At 39.1% G+C, this 12,678-nt stretch overlaps 1 protein-coding gene across 1 annotated transcript; it reads left to right on the top strand.

The window, feature by feature from the left end:
• The first annotated feature begins 2,091 nt into the window (after positions 1–2,091).
• LOC128056927 (craniofacial development protein 2-like) lies at positions 2,092–12,315 on the top strand. Its single transcript, XM_052649754.1, is given in 5 exon segments — positions 2,092–2,115; positions 3,288–3,313; positions 10,582–10,978; positions 10,980–11,711; positions 11,713–12,315. Coding segments are annotated over 5 exon segments (1,782 nt in total).
• The last annotated feature ends 363 nt before the right edge of the window (positions 12,316–12,678 follow it).

The raw sequence follows: 12,678 nt of genomic DNA, 5'->3' as shown, positions 1-12,678 counted from the left end.
AACATTGAGGACTACTATGCTGCAATTCATGGGGTCGCAAATAGTCAGACACGACTGAGCGACTGAATTGACTGAACTAAACTGATATTCCTATTATTCAAAGTAATCCTCTATGAACAGCTGAATATATTACTCTTCAGAATTTTTCCACTGATATGCTATTATCTGTTGAATTTACTATTTGCTTTTCATAAGTAAGGTCATTCTATAAATAACCTTTAGCAACTTACTGGTTTTCATTAAATAAATAAATTTATTGGCCATTTTTAATGATAGACCCAGTTCAATCTCTGGGTCAAGAAGATACCCTGGAGAAGGAAATGGATAGGCACTCCAGCATTCTTGCATGAAGAATTTCATGGATAAAAGAGCCTGGTGGGTTAAAGTTCATCAGGTCACAAAGAGTTGGACATAACTATGCAACTAACACTTTCACTTTCATGTGTATTTCTAACAATAGTAAGGGCTAAATAATTCCATTAATATTTCTGACCAAATGAAAATGTGTGTGCGTGTGTGTACTCAGTTGTGTCTGACTCTTTGCAACCCATGGACCTTAGCTTTCCAGTCTCCTCTGTCCATGGAATTCTCCAGGCATCGAATGAATAGCCATCCTTCTTCAGGGGATCTTCCTGACCCAGGGATCAAAGCCATGTCTTCTGCGTTGGCAGACAGATTCTTTACCACTGTGCCACCTGGGAAGCCTTGCAAATGAAAATATCTTCATATTATCAGGCTTAAGTGGAATTTAACTTTATATACAAACCAAGGGTTTTTAAAGTCACACATTTACTAAAAATGATATTGAGAAAAATTCAGTATCATCTTTTAGGGTTAAAGCACACAGTACAAAGATCTTTTCCTTCTGAACAACTCTTTAGCTTTTTGTCCTCCTTACAATATTTCTTGTTCTCTCTTTCCAAACTTGAATTGGCAAAAGAGAGCTATATTTGCCTTCCTTATTGGCATATGCTCCTCCAAGGATATACAGGGTTAAGTGAAGACAAGACGATTCTGAGGACTAGAAAGAGTAGAATATTATATGTATCTGGCTTGGGTCTAGGCCTAAGAGCTGAAAGTAATTTTTGATATTTCTAAACTAATTAGCCTAGCTATCTAGAGAATTAAAACACAGATTTCAGGAGTAAATAGAACAACAACAAAAAATAAAAAAAAACAAACCACAAATCAACAGCTTAGGCATATATAATATTCTCTCTAAATTTTAATTAGAAAAGAATTAAATGAATGATTGAAGCTTGATTATACATGTATTTTTTTAAACCAATAATAAAAGATTTTATATTCCCAGGGGCAAAGAAAATTGAGAAAAAGCAACAGTATGTCTGATATTTCAACAACACTTGAAGACAAAAGGGAAATTAGAGAAGTGCTAACTGCTTCAGGAAGCAATTACTGGGTGCCTGTTGTGTGAAAAACAATGAGCTAAAAACAAAAGTGCTCCACAGAATCTTTAAAGTTTTCTTATGTGGGAGAACCAAATACCACAGAAAGCTGGGATTGGGAAGAAATAATTGCCCAAAATCAAAGTGCAAAGGAGTTGGACTCTCAAGACCTTTTTAATGGGAGTATTGAAAGCCATCCAGGAAAATGCCATTTCTTACATTCACAGGGCACATAGATCCATTCTGTGGTAAACTGAATGCAAGATACTCCAGATGCAAGGAGCATAAGCCACTTCAGAAGGAAGCTACCTATTAGCTGAAGATTTAATTACAAAACCTACAGATTGACTCTGGCAATACACCTCTTTCAGATCCGGCTTCTGAAAAACAAGTGGGCAAATTTATACCCTAAATAGAGGTTTATACTCTACAAAGAGGCTAAAAGAATACCCACTTTACAACGGGGGACTGAATCAAGACAAGACAGTGCCAAGTTTAGGATGATACTTGAGGACTGAGCATTGTGAGGCGATCTCCTTGGGTAAGTGAGTGACAGGGAACACTGAAACACTAGATGTTTAATGAATTTAATTTGGAAAAAATTGTAACGTATACAAAAGATCAATTTGAGCATTTGTAATAAAATGACAATAGAAACATTGTTTGGAAAAAATAAAAGACTGGAATGGGTGAATTTAAATCAGATGACCATTATATCTACTACTGCGGGCAGGAATCCCTCAGAAGAAATGGAGTAGCCATCATGGTCAACAAAAGAGTCTGAAATGCAGTACTTCGATGCAATCTCAAAAATGACAGAATGATCTCTGTTCGTCTCCAAGGCAAACCATTCAATATCACGGAAATCCAAGTCTATGCCCTAAACAGTAACATTGAAGAAGCTGAAGTTGAACGGTTTTATGAAGACCTACAGAAGATCATGGCATCCGGTCCATCACTTCATGGGAAATAGATGGGGAAACAGTGTCAGACTTTATTTTTTGGGGCTCCAAAATCACTGCAAATTGTGATTGCAGCCATGAAATTAAAAGACGCTTACTCCTTGGAAGAAAAGTTATGACCAACCTAGATAGCATATTCAAAAGCAGAGACGTTACTTTGCCGACTAAGGTCCATCTAGTCAAAGCTATGGTTTTTCCAGTAGTCATGTATGGTTGTGAGAGTTGGACTGTGAAGAAGACTGAGTGCCAAAGAATTGATGTTTTTGAACTGTGGTGTTGGAGAAGACTCTTGAGAGTCCCTTGGACTGCAAGGAGATCCAACCAGTCCATTCTGAAGGAGATCAGCCCTGGGATTTCTTTGGAAGGAATGATGCTAAAGCTGAAACTCCAGTACTTTGGCCACCTCATGCGAAAAATTGACTCATTGGAAAAGACTCTGATGCTGGGTGGGATTGGGGGCAGGAGGAAAAGGGGACAATAGAGGATGAGATGGCTGGATGGCATCACTGACTCAATGGACGCAAGTCTGAGTGAATTCTGGGAGTTGATGATGGACAGGGAGCCCTGGCATGCTGCAGTTCATGGGGTCACAAAGAGTTGGATACGACTGAGCGACTGAACTAAACTGAACAAGACCTTTTAGAACTAACACCCAAAAAAGATGTCCTTTTCATTATAGGGGACTGGAATGCAAAAGTAGGAAGTCAAGAAACACCTGGAGGAACAGGCAAATTTGGCCTTGGAATGCAGAATGAAGCAGGGCAAAGACTAATAGAGTTTTGCCAAGAAAATGCACTGGTCATAGCAAACACCCTCTCCCAACAACACAAGAGAAGACTCTGCACATGGACATCACCAGATGGTCAACACCAAAATCAGATCAATTATATTCTTTGCAGCCAAAGATGGAGAAGCTCTATACAGTCAACAAAAACAAGACCAGGAGCTGACTGTGGCTCACATCATGAACTCCTTATTACCAAATTCAGACTCAAATTGAAGAAAGTAGGGAAAACTGCTAGACCATTCAGGTATGACCTAAATCAAATTCCTTATGATTATACAGTGGAAGTGAGAAATAGATTTAAGGGACTAGATCTGATAGACAGAGTGCCTGATGAACTATGGACTGAGGTTGGTGACATTGTACAGCAGACAAGGATCAAGACCATCCCCATGGAAAAGAAATGCAAAAAAGCAAAATGGCTGTCTGGGGAGGCCTTACAAATAGCTGTGAGAAGAAGAGAGGCGAAAAGCAAAGGAGAAAAGGACAGATATAAGCATCTGAATGCAAAGTTCCAGAGAATAGCAAGAAGAGATAAGAAAGCCTTCTTCAGTGATCAATGCAAAGAAATAGAGGAAAAGAACAGAAAGGGAAATACTAGAGATCTCTTCAAGAAAATTAGAGATACCAAGGGAACATTTCATGCAAAGATGGGCTCGATAAAGGACAGAAATGGTGTGGACCTAACAGAAGCTGAAGATGTTAAGAAGAAGTGGCAAGAATATACAGGAGAACTGCACAAAAGAAGATCTTCACGACCCAGATAATCACGATGGTGGGATCACTCATCTAGAGCCAGACATCCTGGAACGTGAAGTCAAGTGGGCCTTAGAAAGCATCACTATGAACAAAGCTAGTGGAGGTGACGGAATTCCAGATGAGCTGTTTCAACTCCTGAAAGATGATGCTGCGAAAGTGCTGCACTCAATGTGCCAGCAAATTTGGAAAACGCAGCAGTAGCCACAGGACTGGAAAAGGTCAGCTTTCATTCCAATTCCAAAGAAAGGCAATGCCAAAAAATGTTTAAACTACCACACAATTACACTCATCTCACACGCTAGTAAAGTAACGCTCAAAATTCTCCAAGCCAGGCTTCAGCAATATGTGAACCATGAACTTCCTGATGTTCAAGCTGGTTTTAGGAAAGGCAGAGGAACCAGAGGTCAAATTGCCAACATCTGCTGGATCATGGAAAAAGCAAAAGAGTTCCAGGAAAACATCTATTTCTGCTTTATTGACTATGCCAAAGCCTTTGACTATGTGGATCACAATTAACTGTGTAAAATTCTGACAGAGATGGGAATCCCAGACCACCTGACTTGCCTCTTGAGAAATCTGTATGCAGGTCAGGAAGCAACAGTTAGAACTAGACATGGAACAATAGACTGGTTCCAAATAGGAAAAGGAGTCCGTCAAGGCTGTATATTGTCACCCTGCTTATTTAACTTATATGCAGAGTACATCATGAGAAATGCTAGACTGGAAGAAACACAAGCTGGAATCAAGATTGCCGAAAGAAATATCAATAACCTTAGATATGCAGACTATACCATCCTTATGGCAGAAAGTGAAGAGGAACTAATAAGCCTCTTGATGAAAGTGAAAGAGGAGATTGAAGAAGTTGGCTTAATGATCAGCATTCAGAAAATGAAGATCATGGCATCTGGTCCCATCACTTCATGGGAAATAGATGGGGAAACAGTAGAAACAGTGTCAGACTGTTTTTTGGGCTCCAAAATCACTGCAGATGTTGACTGCAGCCATGAAATTAAAAGACACTTACTCCTTGGAAGAAAAGTTATGACCAACCTAGATAGTATATTCAAAAGCAGAGACATTACTTTGCCGACTAAGGTCCCTCTAGTCAAAGCTATGGTTTTTCCAGTAGTCATGTATGGATGTGAGAGTTGGACTGTGAAGAAGGCAGAGTGTCGAAGAATTGATACTTTCGAACTGTGGTGTTGGAGAAGACTCTTGAGAGTCCCTTGGACTGCAAGGAGATCCAACCAGTCCATTCTGAAGGAGATCAGCCCTGGGATTTCTTTGGAAGGAATGATGCTGCAGCTGAAACTCCAGTACTTTGCCCACCTCATGTGAAGAGTTGACTCATAGGAAAAGACTCTGATGCTGGGAGAGATTGGGGGCAGAAGGAGAGGGGACGACCGAGGATGAGATGGCTGGATGGCATCACCGACTCGATGGAAGTGAGTCTGAGTGAACTCCGGGAGTTGGTGATGGACAGGGAGGCCTGGCGTGCTGCGATTCATGGGGTCACAAAGAGTCGGACACGACTGAGCTCTGAACTGAACTGAACTGCATGGAGAAACAATTGAACAATATAGAGAGGTTAACTGAAAATTGAAACTTAGAGTAGAATAGGGGGTTGGATTCACAATTGTGTTTTCAGTTGAAAGTATTTTTAGGCTGATTTCATGTTTTATAAATGATGAGCTTATTCAGTTCAGTTCAGTCACTCATTCGTGTCCGACTGTTTGTGACTCCATCAACTGCAGCCGGCCAGGCCTCCCTGTCCATCACCAACTCCCAGAGTTCATCCAAACTCATGTCCATTGAGTCAGTGATGCCATCCAGCCATCTCATTCTCTGTCGCTTATACTACTCTGATAAATAATAAAGACAATTTGAAAATAATTAACATTGAAGGATTCAGAGATATACTGTGAGATTGAAAGAGAAAATACTAGATAATTTCCCAGTTTTACATTTATAGTTAGTCTTTATTGTTCATCTATAAAAGATGGAATTCTTTCAGAACATATATATCTATGTGTGTGGGATATTTATTTGAATAAGACATATTTTTAGTAAGCATTAAAGTTTTTATAGAGCTTATTCACATATAAAAGAAAAAATCAAAAGGTAAACAGATATGAAGTAAAATACTTTTGGCTAGAGTGAAACAACTTAAGAAGCAATTGATAAAATAAGGTTGTTTTTTTAAAAAATGAATGTCTATTACAGAGCAGAGGCAAAATAAAGCCAAATAAAAAATAGAAAACTTTAAATGAAGCATGAATAATATGAACCTTTATTTTTGGAAATGAGTGATATCAATATTTTGTGATGTGTGTGACATTATTGCTGTTGTTATTCAGTCATTAAATTGTGTCCAACTTTTTGTAACCCCATTAATTGCAGCATATTCAGGCTTCTCTCTCCATCACTATCTCCCTGAGTTTGATGAAACTCATATCCAATGAATCAGTGATGACAGCAACCATCTCACTCTGTTGCCACTTCTCTTCTTGCCCTCAATTTTTCACAGCATCGGAAACTTTTCCATTGAGTCAGCTCTTCATATCAGGTGGCCAAAGTTTTGATGCTTCATCAGTCCTTCCAATGAATATTCAGAGCTGATTTCTTTTAGGATGACTGGTTAGATCTCCTGCTGTCAAAGGGACTCTCAAGAGTCTTCTCAAAGTTCAAAAGCATCAATTCTTTGGCGCTCAACCTTCTTTATGGCCCAACTCTCACATCCATACATGACTACTGGAAAAAACATAGCTTTGACTAGACAGACCTTTGTTAGCAACCTTTGTCTGCTTTTTAATATGCTGTTTAGGTTTTACATAGCTATTATTCCAAGGAACAAGTGTCTTTTAACTTTATGGCTGCAGTTACCATCTGCAGAGATTTTGGAGACCAAGAAAATGAAATTTGACAGTTTCCACATTTTCCCCACCAATTTGTCATGAAGTGACAGGATCAGTGACATGATCTTAGTTTTCTGAATGTTGTGTTTTAAGCCAGCTTTTTCAGTCTCCTCTTTCACTTTCATCAGGAGGCTCTTTATTTCTTCACTTTCTCCCATAAGGGTGGTGTCATCTGCGTATCTGAGGTTATTGATATTTCTCCCAGCAATCTTGATTCCAGCTTGTGATTCATCTAGCCCAACGTTTTGCATGATATACTCTGCATATAAGTTAAATAAGCAGGGTGAAAATATACAGTCTTGATATACTCCTTTCCCAATTTTCAACCAGTCTGTCATTCCATGTTCTCACAAAAATGTGGTCCACCGGAGCAGGGCATGAAAAAAGGATAAGATAGTAATGTCAAAATAGGAAAATAACTCTCTGCAACTGAGATCAATAAGAAAGCAAGCAAAACTGGAAAAGAGAAATTGAAATTTCCAAAAATAATCCAATAAATCATTAAGAGACAATGATTTGATTAAACATGATTATTAAACATGAAGCACTTGTAAAAAACATAACAGTAAATAGTATTCCAGAATTGGTATAGCATTGCAATATTCCTACTTGGAATTATATTATAAGGCTTTTCTCTCCTTAGCTTTACCAGGTCATTTATGGTTCTTTCTGTTTTGGTACTTATGTTTTTCTCAGTAATGCAAGGGATCTTTATGCCATAAGAAATTCTATTTAAAAATGATATGTATCTTTTACTTATAGATATTTTACTAGTATGCCAATGACATTTTACTACTTCTGTCTCTTTAATATTAATACTAAAACAATAAACATTCACTGAGGAAAATCAAGAATTAATGAAAATAAGATAGTCACTAAAATCACTTCCCACAAAAATGAGATGACAAAAAGCTATGTTGCAGATGAGGGAAAAAGGTAAAAACCTACAAGACTAAATAAATAAAGAGGAAATAGGCAATCTACGTCAAAAATAATTCAGAATGATAGTAAAGATGATCTAACATCTTGGAAATAGAATGAAGTCACAAATTGCGAAAACACAAGAAAAGTTTAACAAGGACCTAACAGAACAAATAAATAGTGATGCACAACATAAAATTAGAAATGAAAAGTTCACTAGAAGGAATCAATAGAAGAATAACTGAGGGATAAGAATAAATAACTGAGCTGGAAGACATAATGGTGGAGATACCTGCCATGGAGCAGAATAAATAAAAAAGAATGAAAAGAAATGAGTAGTCTCAGAGACCACTGGCACAACATTAAATGCACCCACATTTAAATTTTAGGGGTCTAAGAAGAAGAGAAGGAGAAAGTCTCTGAGAAAATATTTAAAGAGATTATAGTCAAAAATTCCTGCTGAGAAAGAAAATAGCCATCTAAGTTCAGCTGAGTGTCGAAGAATTGATGCTTTTGAACTGTGGTGTTGGAGAAGACACTTGTGAGTCCCTTGGACTGCAAGGAGATCCAACCAGTCCATCCTAAAGAGACCAGTCCTGGGTGTTCATTGGAAGGACTGATGCTGAGGACTGATACTAATGCTGAAACTCCAATACTTTGGCCACATCATGCGAAGAGTTGACTCATTGGAAAAGAGCATGATGCTGGGAGGGATTGGGGACAGGAAGAGAAGGGGATGACAGAGGATGAGATGGCTGGATGGCATCACTGACTTGATGCACATGAGTTTGGGTAGACTCCGGGAGTTGGTGATGGACAGGGAGGCCTGGCGTGGTGCGATTCATCGGGTTGCAAAGAGTCGGACACGACTGAGTGACTGAACTGAACTGAACTGAAGTTCAGGAAGGGCAAAGAATACATAAAGGGTAAACCCAAGTATGCTGTGACACATATTATTCAAACTGACAAAAATTAAATTTAAATAAAAAGTATCAAAAGTAGCAAAGGAAAGGTAATAAATAATTTTCTTCTCAAGTGCACATGGAACATTCTCCAGGATAGATCACATCTTGGGTCACAATTCAAGATGATACATTTAAGAAAATTGAAATCGTATCAAGCATCTTTTCTGACCACAATGCTATAAGAAATCAATTATGGGGAAAAAAAAACTGTAAAGAGCAAAAACACATGTTTTTTTTGATGCTACTAAATAACCAAGGGACTGAGTAAGTTAAGAGAAAAAAAAAAAAAAACACCTAGAAACAATGACAACAAAAGCATGATGATCAAAACCGTATGGAATGCTGAAATAGCAGTTCTAAAAGAGAAGTTTATAACAATGCAATCCTACCTCAAGAAAAAGAAAAACAAACCCTCAAATAAACAACTTAGCATTACACCTAAAGCAACTAGAGAAAGAAGAACAAACAAAATCTAAACTTAGCAGAAGGAAAGAAATCTTATAAATCAGAGCAGAAATAAATGAAATAGAAATAAAGAAAACAATAGGAAGGAATAATGCAACCAAAAGCTGGTAATTTGAGAAGATAAACAAAATCAATAAGCCTTTTGCCAGACTCATCAAGAAACAAGGGAGAGGACTCAGATCAATACCATTAACATAAAAAATGAGAAATTACAACTAACACCACAGAACCACAAAGATCATAAGATCCTTTTGTATTATGTACTAATAAAAGGGACAATCTAGAAGAAGTGGATACATTCTTAGAAATATACTAACTTCAAAGATTGAACCATGAAGAAATAGAAAACATAAATGGATCAAACATAAGTAATGAAATTGAAACTGTGATTTTAAATCCTCCAGCAAACAAAAGTCCAGGACCAGACGGTTCTTCAGATGAGCATTATCAAACATTTAGAGAAGAGTTAACACTTATTCTTCTCAAATGCTTCCAAAAACATTGCAGAGGAAGGAACCTTACCCACCCAATTCTATGAGGCTACTACAATGAGGTTTCACCTCCCACCAGTCAGAATGGCTATCATCAAAACAACAACAACAAAACTACAAACAATAAATGCTGGAGAGGATGTGGAGAAAAGTGAACCCTCTTCTACTATTGATGGGACTAAAAATTGATACAGCCACGATGGAGAACAGTATGGAGAGTCCTTGACAAAACTAGGAATAAAACTACCATATGATACAGTAATCCTACCACTGGACATATACCCTGAGAAAACCATAACTGAAAAAGGCACATGTACCCCATGCTCATCACAGCACTATTTATAACATCAAGCACATTGATGCAACCAAGATTTATGTCAACAGATGAATATAAAGAAGATGTGGCGTATATTTGTATATATATGTGTGTGTGTGTGTGTTTTGTGCTTAGTCACTCAATTGTGTCTGACTCTTTGTGACCCCACGGACTGGAGCCCACGAGGCTCCTTTGTCCATGGGGACTCTTCAAGCAAGAATACTAGAGTGGGTTTTCATGCCATTTTCCATGGGATCTTCCCAACCCAACAATCGAACCCAGGTATCCCACATTGCAGGCTGATTCTTTAGCATCTGAGCCACCAGGGAAGCCCAAGATTACTGGAGTGGGTAGCCTATCCCTTCTCCAGGGGATCTCCCAAACCCAGGAATTGAACCAGGTCTCCTGAATTGCAGGCAAATTCTTTACCAGCTGAGCTTCCAAGGAAATTCTTTCTTTCTCTCTCTCATATATATATGGCAAAAGGTGCTTCTCTACCGAGCGCAGTTTCTGCATGTGCGCACTCGCCGCGGGAGCTGCCACTGCCAACCTGCATCGCCTCCGCACACTCAGCGTTTCTACCCTCTCTGCCTAGAGCTTTGCCGTTGGAGAGTGTCATGAAGATGCTGTAAATGAATTAGTGAAGGAAGGTGAAATGGGCGCTGAAGAGGAGACACAGAAAACCGAAGGGACAAAAAGAAAGGCTGAGAACGTTCTGGCCAGGAAGAGAAAACACAGTGGCCTCTCACCACAACACGAGGACGAGGAGGATGCCAACAGGGAATTTGGAGGGAGTATTAGTGAGAAGGAAGATGCAGCTGCAGAGCAGGAAAAAGGCACCAAGTCAGAGGATGCTAGGGAAGAGGAGGAGGAGGAGGAAATGTTGGCCAGCTCCCTCAGTGACATAGAACCAAAATCAGAAGTCCCTCTGAGTACACAAGTTAAAACAGGAGAGGAGAATAAAGAGATGGCTTCAAGTAAAGTGAGAAGAAGCAGAAGAACAAGAGAAACCTAAAGAACGAGAAGAAGTTAAAGTCACCAAGGTGTTTGATGTTGCTGGTGAAAAAGTCAGGTTTTTCAGGAGACAGGGAAGGCCTGGTATGTCCCCAGATCATGAGCCTCCCAGATCAAAAGGTGGCCAACATGCCACTGAGAAAGAGCAGAGGTCAATTACTAATACTTCGAGTAAGGATGAATCGACTAAGCGAAAGTGGAAACGACATTCAAATGTGGTCGTGACTGGTGAAGAAAGTGAACTCCGATGCTGTAAAGAAGAATATTGCATAGGAACCTGCAATGTTAGATCTATGAATCCAGGTAAATTGGATGTGGTGAAGCACGAGATGGAAATAATAAACATCGATATCTTAGGAATCAGTGAACTAAAATGGATGGGAATGGGCGAATTGAATTCAGATGACCATTATATCTATCACTGTGGGCAACAGTCTCTTAGAAGAAACGGAGTAGCTATCATAGTTAACAAAAGAGTCCAAAATACAGTAATTGGGTGCAATCTGAAAAATGACAGAATGGTTTCAGTTCGTTTCCAGGGCAAACCATTCAACCTCACGGTAACCCAAGTCTATGCCCCAACTCCCTATGCTCCAGAACCTGAAATTTACCGGTTCTATGAAGACCTACAACACCTCTTGGAAATAACACCGAAAATAGATGTCCTTTTCATCAGAGGGGATTGGAATGCAAAAGTAGGAAGTCAAGAGATAACCCAGAATAACAGGAAAATTTGGCCTCGGGGTACAGAATGAAGCAGGGTGAAGGCTAATAGAGGTTTGTTACCAGAACAGGCTGGTCATAGCAAACACCCTTTTCCAACAACACGAGAGACGTCTGTACACATGGACATCACCAGATGGTCAATACCGAGATCAGATTGATTATATTATTTGTCGCCAAAGATGGAGAAGCTCTGTACAGTCAGCAAAAACAAGACCTGGAGCTGACTGTGGCTCAGATCATAAGGCCCTTATTGCAAAGTTCAGGCTTAAGTTGAAGATAATGCCGAAAATGACTTGGCTATTCAGGGGGAGTAATGAAGTGGGTGAGACCTCTCAAGAGGCAAAATCCGTATTCAAGCAAACTGCAAAGGGCAAACCTCAGGCTAATGTCCCTTCAAATGTGTCATCAGTTCCTGGTGGATCAGGGGTTTCTAAGGAAGTGGGTGAAACATCTCAAGAAGGGAAATCCGTCTTCAAGCAAAATGAGAAAGAAGAACCTCAGTGCAGTGTCCCTTCGGCAGTGCCATCACTTCCTGCTGGGTCAAGGCCTGAAAACTGTGACCTTCAGAAGAACCAGGATTGCAGCAATTAAGTGTCTGACTTTATCCTTAACACCTGAACTGCTCCTCTGGTTTGAATGAAGTTCTTATTACAACTGCAGTGCATTCCCAGCCTTTCCTAGGAGACCATTTCCCGGGATGTGAAATCCTGGTGCCATTAGCTGTCCACATGCAGAAGGTTCTGTGTACCTGCGTTTCTTTTTTCTGTAGTCTATTTGGCTGGTTGTCACTTAACTTTTCAGTTAGTTTATTTCACTAAATGATGTAGTCAAAATGATAACATGTTTGTACCATGGGAAATTATTTCAATTTTATTTTTCTACTGACGTTTCTAATTCTGGTATAAATGTTTACCAATAAAGAATTATTTTCTATATATATATATATATAAATAT

The sequence above is a fragment of the Budorcas taxicolor genome, chromosome 11, assembly GCF_023091745.1.
Source record: "Budorcas taxicolor isolate Tak-1 chromosome 11, Takin1.1, whole genome shotgun sequence".
In the NCBI taxonomy this organism is placed as follows: Eukaryota; Metazoa; Chordata; class Mammalia; order Artiodactyla; family Bovidae; genus Budorcas; species Budorcas taxicolor.
The sequence above is the reverse complement of the archived record's forward strand: the minus strand, read 5'-3'. Positions and strand labels throughout refer to the sequence as shown.